Source organism: Bemisia tabaci, chromosome 3, assembly GCF_918797505.1.
Source record: "Bemisia tabaci chromosome 3, PGI_BMITA_v3".
Classification (NCBI taxonomy): Eukaryota; Metazoa; Arthropoda; class Insecta; order Hemiptera; family Aleyrodidae; genus Bemisia; species Bemisia tabaci.
In genome coordinates, this window is record NC_092795.1 from 48,444,038 (window position 1) to 48,465,870 (window position 21,833).

Genomic DNA, 21,833 nt, shown 5'->3' on the forward strand with positions numbered 1-21,833 from the left:
GGGAAAAAATGTTGCCAACTTCTAAGAATCGCCACTGACGCTGATCAGGGTTTTTCGCGAGCGGGAAGTTTGAATTTTTAGTTTATAATGTTGACTACGTAAGTTCTTTCTTATTTCTCAATTGGACCACATTTTGCATTTGGGAACTAAAATTTTTGGCCCTGTTTAGAAACAACGCATGTACCATTAGTTTCCCTATGCATATACGTGCTTTTAAGAATGCGCCAGAAATCGTAGTTCCTAATCGCAAAATTAAGTCCAATTCTAAGTAACTTCTTGAAGCTTCTGATATGTTTAAAATGCACTGCGTAAAATTTTGATTCGTGAACATGCGCTATATTGCTTGATTTCTCACCCTATCTAAGGATAGCGCATGCAGATTTTGACGGCGTTTTCGCCGTAAAATGGCGCAAGGTGGCCAAATGTGCGATTGGTCCATGGATTTTTGAATCTCTGGCTCTAAAACTGCACCAACAAGCGATCTTCGGTGATATGCGGCAACCGTGTCTCACTTTTGATCCCAAAATTCATAGGTCACGGCACTATCTATCTCCAAAGTTTCAATGTAACTCGTATCAGCTGCCTAAGTTTAATTAAGAGAATTTTTGTCGGGCAGGTGTTTTACATAAGGTATCATCGTTCATCTCATTTAATCATTTAATTCTCTTTCAGCGTGATGGCCATAAACTCATAAGGTGGGGAACTCATTGTAAACAGGATTTGTGAGGCTCATGAGTTATGGGCGCTTACGTGGTTTGAAAACTGAGCGGCTCAATTGGTTACACCGCAGAAAGTGCATAGAGGCATCGTGCTGACCAGCTCTCTTATCATACTTAGCGAAGAAAAGAATGATAAGTGCTGACAGGTAAAATAATGAGGTAAAATTGACGGAGAGTCGAGCTCGAATTGATAATGACCTTTTTTCAAGCGTCATTTGATATCTTCTGAATGAGGAGGGTGCACAGTACAGATTTTTCATTTGATGTAACGGTAGGTAATGGTGCAGTCATGGGTGAATAGTTAGTAAAAATTTCTGGAATCGTGAAGAGTTGCCTTACTTGAGAGGAAAATTTCAAGTCGCGAAGAGGGTCAAGACTCCCTAAGTCCCTAGACTCCCTTCAGGGGCTGTTCAGTATTACGTCTGCCATTTTTTTTACCCCAGTCCCCTCTTATAATCCAACCATAAGTCAACCTTTCAACCTCAACCCTCTTGCCTTTAAGTTACTTGAGACTGTAACGCCCCCCCCCCCCCTCACTAAATTTTTCTACAAATAATACAAAAATCCTAAAAAGTCGCTAGATTTTTGTTTTATAATGGGCCAGTTGCGCTGGTCACAGAATATTATTCTGATGCTAGATTCTTGCAGATGAATTTAAAATTAAGACCTATCTAAGCAGCAACTATTTACGTTCAATATTAACCGAGATATATGCTTTTGAGAATACGTTTTAAGACGTCATCCACCACGGTAGTGGCACCCATGGTTTCGTCTACATTGCTTTCATCCAAGTTTCACTCTGAGTAACCAGTGCATCACTGACTGATGAAAGCAAGGTGGAAGGAGCCTTTACCGCGGTGGATGAAGTCATAATCCGAATTTTTCAAAGCGTGATATTATCTCAGTCAATGTTGAACGTAGAAAGTTGCTGTTTGGGCAGATCTCACAATTTTAAGCTAATCTAAGAAAATCAAGCATCAAAACATAAATCTGTCACCATCGCAACTGACCCATTGCAAACATTTTTTTTTTTTTTTTTTTAAAAAAAAGTAGGAGGCTTACGGCAGCCCGGGCCTGTCTTCTTTCGACTTTGTAAGTCCCGTAAGCCAAGCTCATTATACTTGAACAGCTGGTCCCTTATGGACTCCCCCGATAAAAATTTAGTGTGCTCTTGTGGAAAAAACTACACTTTGTATTTACATTATTCAGGCTATTCGTGGCTTCATACATATAATAGACCCTGAAGTGAAATACTTTCCGAATCCCACTCTGATATGTTCAATGCAATTTTATTTTATATTGCTTTTATTTCCTTTTTCATTTTTATTTTTAGCAGAATGGAACATCTTGAATGCAGTGCTTGGTTTTTGCTGTAGATGACAGCGTATAACTTCAATATGCGTCATGCGATATCAGCTCTGACAAGATCTTGTCAGAATAGACAGTAACGTGTCAAGATTTTGTTAGAGTAGACACCAACGTGTCAAACTGAAAAAAAACCGAATGAACGTCACTTGTGAAAAAAATATGCGTCTCTTCATTTTAGTCATCCGTTGCATTTACTAACACACGTATTCTCCTTGGGTTTGGTTCATCATAATTTTGAAGGTCTGGTGACTTTACCTAAACTTTACCACTACATAATCAATTTCCGGCAATTCAAAAATGGTGCTTAAAAAGCTTTTGTGCGTGATTATGGAAATGGCTCTATTTTCTTGCGTCTGCTGTATAACTGAAGGTTACGATAGGCCTCATACTTGCCATAAATGCTTTCGATCTGCTGTAAGTAATATTTAAACCATTTATGATCAAAACGTATCAATATTTTCCTAAGGTATTTTTGTTCGTTTGAGTGGGATGATTCTTTGATTTCACCCTCCAGATCAATGTAGCATCTTTTGTGAGTTATAAGCTTCATATCTGTTTAGGTATTTCTCGCGAATAATTTAAATCTTCTCGCCAACTTTGTACAGCACACAAGCGCTGTTAAATTGAGTTATTAATCAAGTCTACCGTTGTACTATTTTCCTAGCAATACGACAGAAATTCGTAAATTTCAAACAAATATCGAAAGATTCAAGTTCTAGCGCCCTCTAAAGTTGCGGCTGTTTTAAATCCGAGGGTAATCTATAGTTTTCCGAATTTGACAGTGGTTTCAATCGTTTTGAAATTTTATTTTCTCGCTATGCTCCTATCCCTATTTATCCCTATTCATCTATTTCTAAATCACTCAGTTGAAGTAGAAATTCAATCACGCTTTTTTTGACGGAAATGAATATAGATTATAATGCAAATGTTACACGACTTACGTCTTTTCACAACGATTAATGGGCCTGTTGCAAACTTTTGCTAGAGCAAAACTAAGAGTTGTTTCCTGCAGATAATGCCTCAAAAATCACGATGAGCGCATTGGCAAAGTCTGAAATGCACTCATAACTTCACAATCTGCGTAAGAAATTTGCGGTTTTTTGAGCTTCCCGCTTCGAAAACGATACTACGGTACAGGTGAACATTTTGTTAGAGGAGTCGTTCCATTGGCGACAATACTCATCATGGCCGACGCCAGTCCGCCAAAACACGTGTGATGGGACGAGATAACACCTGAACAGGATTAAACCATATAACAATCGGCGTGTTTACGTTCATATTTTCCTCGCCCGCCTTAATTGACCTTGAACTCTCCTCGAATTACGCGAGGAACTGCACGCAAGCGTCGGCCATGATGAATATTGCCGACGATGGAGCGACTCCTCTAACAAAATGTTCACCTGTGCAGTAGTATCGTTTTTGAAGCGGGAAGCTCAAAATAACGCAAATTTCTTACGCAGATTGTGAATTTATGAGTGCATTTCAGACTTTGCCGATGCGCTCATCGTGATTTTTGAGGCATTATCTATAGCAAACAACTCTTCATTCTGCTCTAGCAAAAGTTTGCAACAGGCCCATTGTGTCACTAAAGCCGTTTTAGAGATAAAAGTGAAACGCATGCCCGTTTTACAAACCACCAAAGTACAATTTCAATAATGTGTTAAAACACAAACTTTCAAAGACCCTGACCTATTGACATCAATCGATACATCGCAGACCACTTTATACAATCTCTACATCGATGTTTAAATGTACTTATTTTTTTATAGAATTTAATGTTTTGAAAAATATAGTCAGTTGGCATACTTCTATAGGCCACATGTCAGTGAAGAAGAAAAAACGAAAAGAGGGAAAAAGGAAAATTCCATAGATCGCCAAGATCTATGAAAATAAATAATCACCTAACTGTAGTAGCGTACGTTCTTAAGTGAACCTGCTGTTATGCGTGTGAGGTATCTCTGATTTTACGTCACGTTCAATGTTATCACTGCTTTTGTCCTGGGAGAGAACGTCATAACGAGACCAATATGGGGCGGTCCATGCATGACGTCAAGCATACCATCAGGAGGGGGAGCGGGGGGGGGGGGGTCTGACTGATCGTAACATTTCTACAAAGTAGGATGGGAGGGCAGAGGGGACCTGACGACGGATAAGGGATGATTATAAAAATTGGGAAAAGTGCTTGACGTCATCTATGGATTGCACTAGAATGTGCCCACAATTTGATAGACTCTACCAATGCCTTGTCTAGTCTAATCAAATCAAATCTAGATCTGCTCGCTGTAATACAGCCTCAGTAGTCACGAGCTTAACATGTGAGTCGGGTCGTGGCCCAGATGAGGAAAAAAAAACCGTACACGCTAGACCATACAATCGAGTTGATACATAGTACAAGCTGAGTTCTTTCGAAAACTACAGTATTGGATCTGTTAAAGTCAAAATCATGAATGCGAGATTGAAAACATATGGTAGAATTTGTCCTCTTATTATTTTTCTTCCTCTGCATTTGGGCTGTTTGTGTTGACTTAGTGTTTAAGGAAAAAGCATCCTAAAACGATCGCTGACAATTTCGGGTTGTTGTCCACTTTTCAGGGCACCACTCAACGATGCATCGGTGACCTCCATTTTTAGCACCCATTTTTAGTGTGTGAAGTGGGCAATACCTTAAATGGAGGCTACATGCCTAGGGCACTGTCCACACGAGCGCAGCTCGCTGAACTTCGAGCGAATAAGTTCAACGAACTTAGGGTTTCGTGGGATAAGTTAAATCTGTTATAATACATTTCGGGTAAAAGTATGCTTGAAGTTCCGCAAACCGCGCTCGTGTGGGCAAGGCCTAGAGATGGTAGGTTACCAGAATTTCTACTGGCACAAACTGATTAATTCTAACATGCCTTTGTTTCTCGCAGCCTATCGTGGAGCCCGTGGAGGAGGATCTGTTCCATTTGGATCATGCAGATCCCTGTTATTTTGACGGTGTACAATGGACGAAAACTAATCAACAGAGGGCGGCTAATCTATGCGGCAAACTCGTACAATTGTACCTAGCATCCGAGTTATACAACGGAGGAATTGAATCCAGATGTAAGGGTGCCAAGGTTTGGGGTTGCGTGGATACATATGGCATAACTTGGTGTTCGCAACCTATGAAATGTATGGTTTCTTTTTCATACAGAATGCCTAAGGACTTGTCTAAGTGCGTTCAGGACGACCTTGAAGGGTACCAAAAACGAATGGAGGCGAAACAGAGGGCTCAACTGAATGTGCAGGGGATGATCGATGGTCAGTCTGGTGTAACTTCTGGAGGTAACCTGACGAAACGACGTCTGTCTCGCAAATCACGCGGTGGGTCTCGAAACCCGTCGAAGAGCAGCGCCGGCCGAAGTTCGTCGATATTTTCACCCTTGTTTCGCTCATTCAGGAGGTCTATGAGGGCTAAAAGTCAAAAGTCCGATACGTCTCCTGTTGGGTAAATCAAAAGAGGAGTGCGGCTGGATGATTTTTTAAAATTTAAAGACACATCGATAGACAAAGAGGACAAAGGGAAAATGAAGCGATTCTATTGGTTGAAACCGGTTGTTAATGTAGACTGAAGGGGGAGGATGATAGACTAACTATAGATATTCTCGTGGGTTGCCGTTAGTTAGTCTATTACTTCCATCAAGTGCTCATTGCAACCACCCGCTTCCACCAATAGGATCGCTCCATTTTTCCTTTCTCTTCTTTGTCTATTCCTTGCAATAGTCAGTCCTCTGTCTTGACACCGAAGGAGAGAGCAGTAAGTACGAAAAATGAAATATTCTTCTTCAAATCGTCAATATTCATTCAGAAGACTTGTAGATATTTTCGGATTATTAAAAATGACGAATTTTAGCTTCGACTGTTTGAAATCGGTCCTATGAATTTCAAAAGCTGTGTGTGCGTAATCCTCTTCGTCCTTGCGCTCTTACATTTTGAACATACGACAAAGAAGTAATGTTGGAAATTGGTAAAAAAACAGTATAAAATTTTAGCCAAGACATGCAGCAGTAAGTATTGCACAGAATAATGTGGATTTACTGCTTTGTTTGTTGTTTCTGAATTAACGTCACGTACTTGCGCGATTATTGTTCTCTCATATACGAATTACACCTCTTGTTTTTAGCTTAATACGACGGATTTAACCTTTAAGCCTTTAAGAAAACAGTAAGTATAGCTCCCTAGTGGGAGAGAGTTGCTGTAAAATACAAAAGATCACACGCATGACTTTCCCCGGAAAAAGTTACTTTACTGTGTGTTTTTTGGCTGATTCAGTTGTTCTTCATTCTATATTTGCTGAAAATTTAGAATCATGTCAACTCATTATTGTTTTGTCTAAATTGACAACAAATTGCGTAATTACTGCTTTCTCATTGTTTTAACATATTAAAACGATCTTTTCCGTTTTAGCGAAATTAGTTAATTTAAGTAGATAAGTGGAATTTTGAAGAATGCTGGCTTTTGAAAATTTGGTATAGTTTTGAGTGAAAAACGGCATCATTATTCATGCATGCTTTTTCTTTAGTCTGATGGACGGTTGCTAATTTTGAATATCGTCGGCGAAACTGCCAAAACGCGTATTTCATTTCAGTTTGCGATCTCGTAGGTTTCCGACACGATTCATTTTTTTTAAGGGATAACAGATCATCGTTTTAAAACCAAATTTGTTTGATTTTGTTTTTGCCTGTTCAAGAATATTCTTTGAAAATTTTGCGCAAAAATGTCCAGTAATATTCGTTTAAAAACGAGGAAGGGATGGCAGATTTTCAAACACCGGTAAACCAAGATTAATGTTCCCATAATTTCACCGTCGATGTGCATGAAATGAACCGAACATACATTAATAGGTGACGAGAGGGATGCATTTGCGAACACGAGATCGATAAAGCATTTTGCGGCTATGATGCATGTGCTTTTAATGAGAAAATTAAATTGATGAAATCCGGTCAGTGTGATAATGAAAAGTTACTGACTCAAGCATACTTCATCGTTGATGCGCCACCATAGTTGCCATGTTTTTAGTAATTACAAGATACTGGGCGTAGCGTTTTAAAGTCTAGTATTAAAATATTTCTTAAAATTGTAAACTTATTGTGATTCTTTCAATTTTTTTTTTATTTTTTTCGTTTTGTTCTTTTGAATGGTAAATGTTAGGTCCGTCTGTCTTTCTATCTTTTTGTCTTTCTGTCTTTCTACACTATAAACTCCGAGACCTCCTGAAGCATATCTGGTAACGCTTAGTTTAATTGTTCTACTTGACCGATTTTCATTATTTTTGCGGTTATCGATAGGCAACTGTCTCTAAATGAGCCCGCTATATTAAAATTTTGAAAATATGACCCAGGGTTTTTTATATTACGTGGTAAAGTTGCGAATTCTCCCATGTAAACAATGTAAATTTTTATTTTTTGTCACAGTTCGTTTGAGCGTTCTACTGGGCCTATTGCCATGATATTTGCGGTCATCGACAGATGATTGTCACTTAATGAGCCCGCTGTAATCAGATGTTGGAAATAGTACTCAAGTTTTTTTATAGGAGTTAATCAGGGAGCTTCGACAGAGCACAGGGGAGAATTTCATGAGCCGCCCTGCGCCGTCCAGCCGTCAACAGCACGCATGGCGCACGACCCGCCTTTCATTATTACGCTTCATCTAGCGTTGAGAGTTCACTAATTACTTCACACGAACAGCGTGTAATTTTAAAAGTCGAAAATTTAAACAAAATGTATACGATACACGAGTTTCTCCATCAGGGAGCTCTCCCCGCAAGAAATCATTCACCACACACCCGCCGGGAGACCGCGCGGCGTGCGTGCTGCCAGCGCGAAACGCGCTCCGACGCCTACAAACCTAAAGGGCTACTTCACGCATTGCGCAATGCTTGAAGTATCCCTTTAGGTTTGTAGACGTCGGTGCGCTTTTCGAGCTAGCAGCACGCCGCGCCGTGCCGCGCCGCAGCATGCTATAAACTTGCCCACTATTAATAGGCCAGGGTGTTAAAATGTAGGCAATTTGACACCAAATTCGAAATTAGTGACTCAATATACAGCAGTGACGAAACTTTCGTGATTTTTCAGTCATTTTCCGACTTATTTCTTCCTATTCTTGAGTTTTGGACCATGGTGCGCCGCGGGCGGCGGCCCGCATGAAATTCTCCCCTGTGCTCAATCGAGGGAGCTTAGAAAGGGGGCAAAATTTGAAATTCCCCCACTTTGACATCCGTGTAAGAAATTTTAGCATTTTCAAGACTCCACCCTCGAAATGTATACTACAGCAATGTTACATGTTTGATGAAGATGGCTCGCCGTCTTTAAAAATTGACCGTCGTTAGTTGAAACTTGAAAGCTGTTAAAGTTTGCCAGCGCTGTTGCCAGTTTTAAAAAGGATTAAGACATAATTATTAGCGAATGATAAGTGAAAATTTTAACTCAGAGTATGGGTCTTATTCGGTCGTTACATCAGACAGGTAAGATTGTATCGATATCGAATTTTGGTTCAACATGTAAACAGGGCTTCAAAAGTCAATCGAGTAATCCGTGTGAGCTGGTTTTCGTGATGGATTTTTTACTTTTATGAGTATCTCATGGCAATAAAACGTGAAATTGTTAGGAATTTTATCTTTTATAACTTAAATCCTAAAATTCGTGTTTGAGGTTATCTTCTATTGTTTGAACCAAACGATACATCAAACCACTATCGGATACGATCCATTTGAAATTGCTCCGTATGGAAAAATAAAAATCGATATCTTTGACACCCAAACTGGTTATTTCCCTGTGCTGAAAAATTTTAGTTTTCATCTAAAGTCATATTTTGACTGCCTCTTCATTTACTTTACTTCAATGTTAAAGAAGAAATTTAGAAAAGAAACGATAAAGAGAAAAGAAAACAGTTTTGAGTATATTACGGAGACGAATAACACCAACTCCAATGATTCTTCCTCAATTTCTCGTTTTTCCTCCTCAGAGTTGTATAAAATATGAAAGAGTATTCAGGGACAGAAGAGGGGCGAAGGGGTAAATGAGCCGGAGCAACGAACGTGAACGTCACTCAGGCTTCTCATTAATTATTCATTCACAGATGAATATTTTGTGTAAATTGGCCACCATGATGGAGGCGCTGTTTCTAGACCTCTGTTTCAACCGGTGCGACACGAAAATGAACTCAGGCAAGACTAGAGCTGATTTAGGACTCTCAACAAATTATTCATTTGATGAGGCTAATTTCAAAATTTTCTCGAGTTTTCTTTGCCTCCCTTAACTAGCTTCCTCTTTGATGGGCCGTATTTTTATACAAAACGATCTGACGTCATAAGACTCTGAATGACGAAAGGAAAATATGTGAGTCTTAATCATAAGGTGCGACATAATTGCAATGCATCGTCAATGATCTATTCCCGGCTTTGTTTGCCTTAAAAGCGCCTGCAATTTGGGGATAGGCAAAGTACGTAGCAGTTACGCTCTTGAAGTTGGAGGATGAACACAACGTCTACATTGTTCACATCGTCGCTGCTCACTGCTCGCCAATGATGATTGAATCGATTTCGTCATTAAATTGTCATTCAGTTTATTTATTTTTGGCACAAAACTTCTAAAAATTTAAATCCTCTATGATTTAAATTTAAATTAAAACTTAAAATTGTTTTAATTACGTAGTTAGTTAATAAATTAAGACGATCAGCGAGGAGGCTATTTACGTTAATCTAAACGTATCGAATAACTGATATACTGATAACACTCGCTGTGTCTTGCCTCTAGGTGCTTTTGAGAATAAAATTGGGTCTAAAACTTTAGTACCTAGTTATTTATTTGCTAATTCATCTAATAACTACACATTAAAAAATACTATCATGTAAAATCTAAAAAATAATTTCTAAAAAATAAAGTGATTGAAGCATTTGCAACGGCTGATGGGTCATTTTCTTTCCTCTGAAACTCGATGAATAAATTTGATACATACTACAGCCTTACACGTCAACATTAACATCGCTATTTTGTTGTTTTTTGTTTGTTTTTTGTTTCGGGTTTCGCATTTTGGTGTGAAGTTTTCAAGGTGACCTGACAATTTCACACCCCAATTTGTTTATTACGGTCATCGATCGTTCAACACCCTTTGAACAGAAGGACAGCAACTCAAGAACCCACCATGCTAATATTCTGTTGTCTTAAGATGAGAAGTTCGCTCTTTTATGACCGAAGGGAATGCTTTTAATAATAAATGTCCCTTGTGCGTTGAGAAACAAGACATTTCTGACGGAGAGGTGTTTGACTTCGAAACTTTTTATGACACCATCAACAATATGAATGTTGACATCCAAAGATCTTGAGATTTGACTGATAGGAGGAGCTAGAGTGTTTTTTGCTGTTGCACGATGTGGTAACAAAAATGGTACGGCATCGACTGTCAGCGAATTTTGACATAATATATTGGTCTCAGTGTATAGAATTTCAAGTATGTTCAAACTTAGCACATATGCAACATATCACTAATTCACGTTGTAAAATCATGCACCTGTGCATGGTATGGAATATGTGCCATTTTTAAAATACTTCGCAAGTAATCGCAGTATCTGCTATAGTGATACAAACATCATATCCTTAGTCCTAGTCTATTTCTCGATACAAATGTAATGTACAAAGATTTGAGCCATGCGTTAGCCCCTGATAGCTTTGAATCGATGGAATTATACGTCGTCGAAAGTTGCACTTGCTCCCTCTGCTACACGTTATCAGAGGACTTCTGAGTTGACAAAAAGTTATAGCTATGAGAGAAGTTTTGAAAAAGATAAATAGTCCTCTGTCTTTTTTTAAAACAAACGGTAAAAATATAAAAATTCAAGGAATTGAAGGTTACATCTAAAAATTAACGTCACTTTGTCGCATGATGATAATCACCACTCATTGTTAGTTTGGCGGAAAAAATTATCATGAGCAATTGAGCATCTTTAAATTCTCCGAGGGTATTGCATTACCGAATATACTCTTTCATACATTTGGTTCATTTTTGTACCGATGAAAGGTGTAGATATGCTTTATTAAACAATTTTTTGCAATTTTATCGAAATCATCTGAAACTTTCAAAGAAAAATATTCGTAACTAACCTTAAAGACAGTACTTTATTGAGAGACATTTAGCAACATTCGAATGTTCACACGGCCTTTTTCCCTAGCATGTCTATGCGTGTCCGTCAGTTTAATGATAATCATTTCTCAAATAGAGGTAATAGGCCCTCAGGGTACGTAGAAACATTCAGAACACAGCCAATCGGTGAATACACCTCAATTAACCTCAGCGTGAGGTTGGGATGCATCGCCAAATTTGAAGGCGAACTAACAGCGATTTCGTTTCTAGCGACGCGACGCGGCAAGGCGCTCCAATTGTATGCTGTATAATTGTATATATATCATCCTTATTCCACGGCATAGGAGAATTTGTAGTTTAGGGACGAAAACTATGCTGTCTTGCTGAGGAAAAACGCCGTATGAACCTTTGGCTGTTGCCAAATATGCTTGATAAAACAAAGGTTTTCTGGGTCATTCTTTAATTCATCTGAGAAGTTTGTTCGCAATTCTATCGAAGTCATCTGAAACTTTTACAGAAAAATATTCATAGCTTTTCTTAAAAATAGTGCCTTATGGAGAGTCATTTTGTAACATTTGAATGTTCAAACGTCATTTTTTCGCGTGTTTTCAGTTAAGATGGAACACCGATATGTTAAATAGCTGTTCTCCCGAAACTAAGTTTTTGAGCTGCAAATTTCAAAACGCCTAAACCGGAGTTTGTTTTAACATTATCGGTTGTTATTTGTCCCTAAATGTTCGCAGAACACACTTTTTTTGCTCTGGAACAGATTCTTCAATTTTGAGCTTCTGTGGATCAACGTCTCTTGATCAGATACTTAGAAAACCTCAACTTCTCTGGTTTCGAACCACCCTTGTTTAATGCTCTTTTTCCTTGGGTCTTGCAAAGCTGATGCAACATTTTGATCGTATATGTCTGATGAAAATTTTCTAGAAACTTATCACGCTCCCGGAAATTAAGAAAACTGCACTCCCGTGTTAAGGTAAAACGACGTTTGAACTTTTGAACGTTGCCAAATTTCCTCTGATATAATATATATTTTTGAGAAAACTTATGTATACTTTAATTTGAAATTTTCAGAGACTTTTGCTCGACATTGCGAATAAAAATCTATAGAAAATCCAAACAAAAATATGCATCGATTTTAATGAAAGCTCGTTCTTTATCAGTACATAAATTTGGCAATATCCGAAGGTTCTTACGACGTTTAACCTCAGTGCACGGAATGGTGCAATTTATGGCATTGCTGATGCAGCGCGCTAGTTATCTTTTCGGGGAATATTAAACCTTAACCTGATTAGAGGCCACGACGCCGGTATAAAAGCCAATTTAGAGGGGGGCGCCAGATTCAGGTGGTGAGCTTTCCCTTCATGATGTGGTCGCCTCTGCTTTTGTGCTTGCTCGGTGAGTGTTCAAGATTTAAAATTCTATTGCGTTTCGTAACTCACAGTGAACGAGGCTGACGGTTAATTATCTTCACACACGAGCAGCATCCGTTTTTCCGTTCGAAACTAAACGAATATGCAGCCTCAATTTTCGTTCACGTAGATAGGGAGAAAAAAATGATAAAATTCAGCGAGCTTCAAACACGGGGCATATTGAAGTACGGAAAATAAATCTAAGAGAAACAATTGATTTGCGAACTCACTACCTCATTTTACATTAGTGGAAAAATAGAAACCATGTTTGATCCATTAAAGTTGAATCATTTTTCCTTCAACGTCTTGACTAAGGATTTCATGCAAAAATATTTTTTGGTTATTTTTTTGAAATTTTCAAACTTAGCGATCAAGTTACAGGGTTTTCTGCGTGAAAGTGAAAAATAGTTGAAAAAAAGAAGCCTAGCGGTTATGGGGTTAGGTGGTTAACTATATCTACTACTCTCTGACATGAGCTTTGAGATCTATAAGAATACGTGCATGGCAGGGCTTATGTCACTATGGATATAGTTCCCTTTCATTTAAATGCGTTCATAGGATCGTCAAAAGTTGGCAACAAAGGTGTCCCATCCATCAAAGTCGCTACCATTTTTCTGAGTCCTAATAGTCCACATGAAAGCCCTAGCTGCATTTCCATGGTCTCTCGATAAAGGTATTCTACCGTGGTCAAATAAAATGAGAGAGAATTTCAGTTCGAGGAAGTTCCGAGGAACGACAAAATAATTGTGAAGGGATCCGACCCCAGCGCCTAATTTGCGACGACATAACGGGGTGGTGAGTCGGAAGTAATGGCGAGTTCCAATTAATTTCTCGGGGGAATCGATTGCTAATGATCGCCTATAGAGAGCCGCCTCCGCCTTCCTTTGATGCCAGACCAAGCGCGTGGGACTTTGTAAAGTAAATCCAATGCAGCCCGCATTTCAATCTAGGTCAATAATTAGATACTAGTTGGTTTTCACGGTGGTTATGACTGTTTCTGGTCGAGCTTTTAAACACCACGGGAGCAAATTTCAAATGGGCCGCGCTAGGCAGAAATGAGCCAAGCCACAGCAGCTTTTGCCAAATTGGACCGCGTTCAACAGAAAGGAACCAAGCCACATCAGCTGTTGCCAAATTTATCTGGGAAATTAAACTTTTTGCGAGAGAACGTTTAGGCGGATTTCTTTCAAATGTTCAAGGAATTTGCTCCGTGCTATGGAGAAAATTCACTGAAATTTGCACAAAAATCCGCACAATCGTTTTCATGTCAAATATTAAATTGCCCAATTATATTTGGCAATAGCTGATGTGGCTTGGTTCCTTTCTGTTTAATGCGGTCCAATTTAATTTAATCAAAATTAATTTAATTTAATTTTTTACATGAAAACAGTTGTGCGGGAAAGAGGAGCAAGCAAACTTTATAGCTTGAAAATGAAGAATATTCTATTAACAGGGCCTTAAATTCAAGGAAGTTTTCAAGAAAGCACTTTCACTAGTATTCCAAAGAAAAAAGAAATGATGAGAGGAAATCTGTAACATGGCAAACAGATGTAGGTCGGTGTGGTCTCAGACTTTAGCCATCAATATGTCAGTGCCACTGATACGTCGAATTTCAGTGGAAGGGTCTAACGGAATTTTCCTCAGTATGGAATTTTTTTTGTGGGAGTTTTTTTATTGTTACGAGCCCGTCAGCAGTCATTATACCCCTCCTCCTCCTACTCCTCCAAAAACAACAACAAACAAACAAACAAAAATCCACAAGAGTTTAGTAGACGGACGATCTAGATATAATATAAATGAACATTTCAATAAATTAGACGACAGATTTGATCGGAGGAGAAATGTATCTCCATATAGGCGGTGAAACTCCTAAACCACGTGCACTATGGTAGTTTGCGGTATTATAAATCTCCGCTCTAATTTTATTTTTTTAAAAAAGGTCAAATCAACACCACTCCTTGAAATTTTTTCAGAATTTGCTTCGCACAGAGAAGAAATATCATGGAAGTCTTAAAGAATTGACGTTAAGTAGCTCTCCATTTAAGAAATACTATACAATGCGACAGGAGGTTTGCAACGCCGCGAACCGAGATACGAGGTTTGATAGTTTTATCCACGATATGTAACATTACACAGCCGGCTTTATCGGCCAAAAATTCAGCAAGGTTACATCCTGATGACATCAAATTTCTATTAGCTCCACTCTATTATCGTTACATAATTATTTTTAATAATTTTTCAATTAAACCATCGTTGTCTCGTCCTTAAAGAGCGACGCCAAGAATGGCACAATTTGGGCCAGACGGGATTTTTCTGAAAGCGGACCCAAACGATACCTTATGATACCCTAAAACTCTGGTAAAAATTTTAGCTTGAGTATAGGCACGGTTTTTGAGAAATGAGGGGGCAAAGTTGCCAAATCGCCATCATTCTGGACAGCATTTCTACAGCAAAAAGACGGGGAAAATGGACGAAAAAGTTACACCTTTGATGGGTTTCGGCTGTAAATGTTCTTTTTGGGCCCCCAAGCATTTAACTGTGTTCAGTTTCAAAAATTTTGATCGCACAGTGGTCCAAAAAGGGGAGAAATCGTCGACAAATCAGGATTCTTTGTCAAATTTTTAAAAAGGGAAATAAAATTGTCGGTCTGCTGCAGTTTTCATGGCTAACAATGTTCTTATCGGTCCTCAATTCATGAAATTGTGTTCAGCTTCACAAATTTCCATCGCACAGTGGTCAAAAATGAGGGAATTGTGGTGTCGGTCCCCAGTAGAGTTTAGATCCCGGAAAAATTCATGTATTTAATTTTCTCAATTATTACTGCATGTCAGACCGTATTGTCTTTAGAACGTTGTTATAGAATAGACTTTGTAGCATTATCTCAATAAAATATGCAAACTTTCAGAAATTAAAAAAAAGAAGGAAAAATGGAGAGAAAAAATTAAAAAATGATTTAAACAGTCCAAAAAATAATTTAAAGAATTTTTCCGGGATCTAAACTCTACTGGGGACCAACAGTTTCACTTCACTTTTAAAAAGTTTCACAGAGGATCTTAATTTGTCCACAATTCCCTCATTTTTGACCACTGTGCGATGGAAATTTGTGAAGCTGAACACAATTTCATGAATTGAGGACCGATAAGAACATTGTTAGCCATGAAAACTGCAGCAGACCGACAATTTTATTTCCATTTTTAAAAATTTGACAAAGAATCCTGATTTGTCGACGATTTCTCCCCTTTTTGGACCACTGTGCGATCAAAATTTTTGAAACTGAACACAGTTAAATGCTTGGGGGCCCAAAAAGAACATTTACAGCCGAAACCCATCAAAGGTGTAACTTTTTCGTCCATTTTCCCCGTCTTTTTGCTGTAGAAATGCTGTCCAGAATGATGGCGATTTGGCAACTTTGCCCCCTCATTTCTCAAAAACCGTGCCTATACTCAAGCTAAAATTTTTACCAGAGTTTTAGGGTATCATAAGGTATCGTTTGGGTCCGCTTTCAGAAAAATCCCGTCTGGCCCAAATTGTGCCAAAAAACGGTCGTTTTTGGCGTCCCTCTTTGCTTTTCAGATATTTTGAAATACATTTTTTATGAACTTCCTTCTTTTTATTGTTTTTGTTTCAGTTGCAGCTACTAACTGCGAGTACAATCATGACACCAACATTAATAAACGGGACCAATATTCCAGCAAAGCCACAAAAATCTGACCAGCTTTCCAACCATCAGCAACTCCACAGGAAATGATGGTGGCCACAACGATCTGGTCGCTGGATTTGCTGATCGCGAACCATTTGGACATTTTGAGACCCACTCTTCCGGTTTCTCTGATTCCTCTATTTCTCCCGACTCTTTTAATTCTGGCAACAATGAAACGTCTGAATGGATTCCACAACGTCCTGATGATGCTATAATGAAACAGTTTTTAAAGTTCAACACTCATACTTCAGATAGTATCATGACGGACCTCCCCATTAAGCGGCTTAGGACCAGGAATGACAGTAATAATGTTTACTCTCGTTACCTTCACCGACGAGATCTAACCTCAGTCACTTCCCTCATTATTGACCTTGAATCTATCGGTGCTGATAAAAACAAAAACGTCACCTCTACCCCTAAAAAATCTGAAAAGAGCTACTCAAAGTCATACATCAACGGAAAATACGATAGTATTTCGGGGAATAATATAACGAGTGACAGTCCAACGATTCCTTCCTCTAAATCTTCTGGGTCGAGTGGTTCATGGTCTGCCTCTAGTAGCAGCAGCTCAAGCAGCAGTAGTTCTAGCAGCAGCAGCAGTAGCAGCAGTAGTGAAGAAAAATTAAGGAATGCTAACTATTCTGGTAGGATGGAATGGCAAAATCATAAAAAGCATCGTAGTAGTTCTAGTAGTGGTGAGAGTAGTAGCAGCAGTAGCGAGGAAGAATTAAGAGACGCAAATTATTCTCACAGAATGGACAGGGTAAAGCATAGAAATCATAGAAATTATGCAAGAATTGAATATTTTAACAATATTTACTGATACTCTGAAATATATGTTTCACTTTTTCAAATGACAAAACTAATTTTTAGTTTAAGTGAATTCAAATGCTATTTGAATTAATTTAGTTCAATTGAGGTTTTGAACTTAAATTAATTTCAATCGGGAGAAGCTGTTTAGTGTTTTGATTTTAAAAATGGAGCATTATACTACACCCTCCTTATTATCCTAACAACAGTTGATTTTCTCGTGTCATCAACATGAATTCTGTCAATTCTATTTTTGTAGTACATGTTTGCATAAGAATACAACATATATACAACATGACGTTCTCTGAACTTATATTTATTTTCATTCATGAAATCTGTGAGAGCTCGCTGTGAGAGTGAAGTAGATCATTTTTGAATTTGAATTTTCAGTATTATTAAATTAATAATAGACTGAGAAAATGTGGTATTCAATTGCTGTAAAACTATTCAACTATTTAAAAAAAGACAAAAATCTTCTCAACTACCTTCATACGAAAAACGAAGATAAAAGACGAAATAAATATTTGGAACTTACGTCGCAGAATATTAGCGACAATCCAGCTTGCAGCGCAATATGCTCATTTAAATGAGTCTAAAATGAGTCATTTGCGCCATATTTGCGTTAACATTCATGTTTATCTATTGTAATTTCATTTAAGTTTCGAGACAAAAGCAAAAACAAAAATCAAAACTAGTCGTATATTTTACATGTATATTTGTGCATTATTGTACTTGAAACTGTATAGCTAATCGGTATTTAAATAAAATGATCATTTTTTCATGTTTATGTCGCCCTCAGTGGGTACAGTCACGAAACCTTCCAATGATGATTTTTTATTAATGACAGTTATTTTGATGAATTTTCGACGATTAATTTCTTTTTTTTATGTATGCAGTTATAGAGAGTGACTGGGTATCTATTGTTTCCACGATAAGTGCGGATTTAAACGTCATTGAGTTTTTTTTATAATTTATTGTAAGTAATGACTAAGCGGTGGAAATAAGTCTATAAATGGTCATCAATGACGACTCGCAAATCCAAACGGGGAAGAACTTTTTACAATTAGCACGCTTATCAGTTCCTCATAAGAGCCCTCCGCGACCTGAGGATAACTATTCGCAAATAGCTGTGGTTTTTGGCCTATTCCTCTATTTGAAGGCGATTGTTCCGTCAATATCTTTTTCATACTTTCTTGCTCCTAGTCTTTTGCCTCAGCCATCCTCACTGTTGGCGATACTTTAATTTCGATTTGTCGTAAGAATACTTTATTGTCTCAATCCCTCTTTTTAAAAGATTCGTCTAATTTGTCAGAGCAAACTGTAAACTTTTAATTAGGACAGAAGTACGAGGGGCGTTCAATAAGTAAGTATCCCCCCTCTCTAAAATCAATAAGAATTGACCAATTTTAAAAAACTTGGGCTCAAAATCTTCCTTAGGATATACTGAGTTTAACAAAACAAACCGCAACAAAATCGGACCATGTGCGGCCGAACGCGAGCCGTTTGAACGCGCCGAGGTGCACGGCGCTCCCGCCGAATCCGCGGAGATTTTAAGTCCGCGACAAGAGAAGAGCTTCTCTGCCAAAGCCTCAGTCGTTCATCACTGACGAAAAATCAAAGAAGTTTTTGTAGAATAAGGGGCTTACCTCACCTCTCCACATAACCAGCTCGATCCAAGCAGGTCTGATACCAATTGTGAGACTAAGAGAACGGATACCACGCGTTAGAAGTCTTTCAACTGGCTGGGGATGAAAGTGTTGACGGCTTGTTTGACCTCTTCCACTGATTCAAAATGAACTCCCCCAAGTTCAGATTTTAGATACGGTAATAAATGGCAAAACAAACCGACATTTATTACCGTATCTAAAATCTGAACTTGGGGGAGTTCATTTTGAATCAGTGGAAGAGGTCAAACAAGCCGTCAACACTTTCATCCCCAGCCAGTTGAAAGACTTCTAACGCGTGGTATCCGTTCTCTTAGTCTCACAATTGGTATCAGACCTGCTTGGATCGAGCTGGTTATGTGGAGAGGTGAGGTAAGCCCCTTATTCTACAAAAACTTCTTTGATTTTTCGTCAGTGATGAACGACTGAGGCTTTGGCAGAGAAGCTCTTCTCTTGTCGCGGACTTAAAATCTCCGCGGATTCGGCGGGAGCGCCGTGCACCTCGGCGCGTTCAAACGGCTCGCGTTCGGCCGCACATGGTCCGATTTTGTTGCGGTTTGTTTTGTTGAACTCAGTATATCCTAAGGAAGATTTTGAGCCCAAGTTTTTTAAAATTGGTCAATTCTTATTGATTTTAGAGAGGGGGGATACTTACTTATTGAACGCCCCTCGTATTATTACACTAATTTCTTTGAAACTGACGTGGATCCTAGTTCTTTCAGGTGGAGTCTACGAAACGCTTTGGCAAATCAAATTTAAAATCAAATGTAAAGTGAGCTTTTAAAAGTTAAAAAGTTTTTAAATATGAAGATAACTTGCATACTTTTTTCTCAAGAGGAAATTTTTTTACGATGATGGAACGATTGAAACAAGTATTGGATTTTGCAACGTCTAAAAATTCTCATCCTACCTGAAATGGAAAATTATTCAACAGCAGCTTTTCAAAAATTCCCTATTTTTCTTCTTTTTTCCAATTTCTTCTTTATTTTCTCATTTCCTCTTATTTTAGTTTTTTATTCCTTATGCTGTTTTTCATGCAAAAATTGTAAGCAACAAGGTTAGTTCAGTTCGCTCCGAGTAAATGATGAGAAAAATTACATTGAAACACAGAAATCGAAGTACGAGGCTCTCTAGTTCCGTCGTCGGTTCGTGAAAATTAAAGTGGGATGCAACTAATTCCCTATTGATGTCGCCTGAAGGGTGGTTGGAGGTGGAGGGGTCACCATCTAGTTTTTGTCTTTCTCTGTGCAAAGATTACTGTTACGTTGTGATGAAAGTTTTGTAGTTTAACGAAGCCACCAGTTCAAAGTTTTCTTGCGTTATGTGCCAAATATGCGAGGTTTGCAAGTATCGAGTGAAGAAGGCGCATTGGAAACCGTTTATCAAAAGTTAGTTTGAGCGCGTGTGCCCTCCCAGAGAAAGATAATATTTTGCTGGTGAATCACTCGCTTGAGTAAAAAAGTTATCGAGAGTTCGAGCATAGTAAGCATAATGTGCCTATTCTTTGCCCATCTAATTAGAACGTCACGGTCAATGATTTCTCGAATCGCCTAGAAAATCGGAGGCTTAAAGTGACAATCTGGTGGCTGGTGGACCTCCTCCTCCTCTCGTGTTTTATAATTTCGTCGTTCCTCTGACGTAGAAAGGCGTATCTGAACTTCCACGTGAGCCTTGTCCTCAGTTTAACTCTTTGCTTTTCGGTACTCATGTAAAAATCTCAGATACGCCCTCACCTCAGAGCAGCGACGGTTTAGCGACTATTCCACTCGATTTAATCTTAACCTCATTTTTAACAAATTATATGGAGAAGACATGCCCCCTCAGATGTCGTTTTTTAAAGTTTGTTCTTTTTCCACCAACTAAATAATATATCTAACTTGATTCATGGGAATTTAAGCAAATTTTCTTTTCTACTCACAAACAACGCAAATCGGTGATTTAAATTCTAGCGACAAATCAGCTAATTTACTTGGAAAATACTATCATTCGACCAGAATGATTAATCAGAGTTGATATATTCTACCGTATTCAATCAAATTTTTAGATGTTAAATGAAGCCTGTCTCTTTTTCAAACTAAATTTTTGTGACAGATTCAGGCAAAATGTGTCTCACATGGGGATAAGATAAAACAAATATTTCCAAGCTTATATGGGAGAATGTTGAATTATTTGTCGTAGAGATTATCCAACAAATTAAAAAAACTGACCGTTTGGCAGCAATTCAAAGTTTGAAGATGAAGCGTTAAAGTTCTCCAGCAATGTTGCCACTGTCACGAAACAATTCAGTCAAGATGCTAATATCATAATCATTGAAGGGATCTATGGATGAAAACTTTGACTTGCTGTTGTTGAGAGATATATACAGCGTTTAGACATGAAGCATTAAAAAATAAATAAATCGAAATTATTCAAAAAGTTTTCCCGATTTTTCGGCGTTTCTTTCTTTCGCAATTCTTAAAAACCTCCTTGATTTTTTTCCGTGAATTTTTTTAGTATTCTAAGTAAACTTCAAGGATATGTAGATTTTTCCTCCGTAAAAAACTTAACATAAGAGCAGAGATTTCAAAACACCGCAAACGAGATACGTGGTTCGGTACTTACACCGTCAACATGTTTGACGACGGATGGAAACTTTTACGCTCCTGGTTCCTTGGATAAGACTCACAAAGTTAAGTAATTGTTTGCTACACGTAGCAACTTATTGAGCATTTTATTTCGCCAAAATGACGAACAGCTTGACAAACCCGGAGTGAACTGCTCAACACTTTGCTAATAAACGGGAAACATAGGGCGTTGGTAAATGTTGAGTACCAAAAGAGAAAACTCTCTACCATTCGTCGTTTCCTAACGAAAAACGTAGCTACATTTCGACGTTACTGAAACGTTACTTCAAAGTTGATTCGTCAGCTTTATGTTTTATCGTGATCCAAGTCACTCTTTCTTTTTACTCTGTAAAATTAAATATAGCTCTAACATTTAATCTAATGGGCTCTTATCGATGACCTATGTCGAATTAGCTGTAATATGCTACGTCGATATCATTAACCACCAAATT

General features: G+C 38.2%; 2 protein-coding genes across 3 annotated transcripts; both read left to right on the plus strand.

The window, feature by feature from the left end:
- The first annotated feature begins 557 nt into the window (after nucleotides 1-557).
- Nucleotides 558-5,657, plus strand: LOC140224275 (uncharacterized). The gene is made up of 2 exons (XM_072298475.1): nucleotides 558-2,501; nucleotides 4,997-5,657. The coding sequence occupies exons 1-2, from the start codon at nucleotides 2,385-2,387 to the stop codon at nucleotides 5,558-5,560; spliced, it is 681 nt and encodes a 226-aa protein (XP_072154576.1). The 5' UTR covers nucleotides 558-2,384; the 3' UTR covers nucleotides 5,561-5,657.
- Nucleotides 5,658-12,440: 6,783 nt separating this feature from the next.
- LOC109030673 (uncharacterized) lies at nucleotides 12,441-17,410 on the plus strand. 2 transcript variants are annotated; one of them, XM_019041759.2, is made up of 2 exons: nucleotides 12,441-12,590; nucleotides 16,233-17,410. In XM_019041759.2, the coding sequence occupies exon 2, from the start codon at nucleotides 16,519-16,521 to the stop codon at nucleotides 17,125-17,127; it is 609 nt and encodes a 202-aa protein (XP_018897304.2). In that variant the 5' UTR covers nucleotides 12,441-12,590; nucleotides 16,233-16,518; the 3' UTR covers nucleotides 17,128-17,410. The 2 variants fall into 2 exon arrangements, with proteins under 2 accessions (XP_018897304.2, XP_072154577.1); XM_072298476.1 differs by lacking the exon at nucleotides 12,441-12,590 and adding an exon at nucleotides 14,578-14,702.
- Nucleotides 17,411-21,833: the final 4,423 nt, after the last annotated feature.

Excerpts from the sequence above, each read along its gene's own strand:
- LOC140224275 (XM_072298475.1), top strand. The coding sequence starts at position 2,385 with ATGGTGCTTAAAAAGCTTTTGTGCGTGATTATGGAAATGGCTCTATTT. Across the intron at positions 2,502-4,996 it reads ATAAATGCTTTCGATCTGCT|CCTATCGTGGAGCCCGTGGA; the intron begins GTAAGTAATATT and ends TGTTTCTCGCAG.
- LOC109030673 (XM_019041759.2), top strand. The coding sequence starts at position 16,519 with ATGAAACAGTTTTTAAAGTTCAACACTCATACTTCAGATAGTATCATG.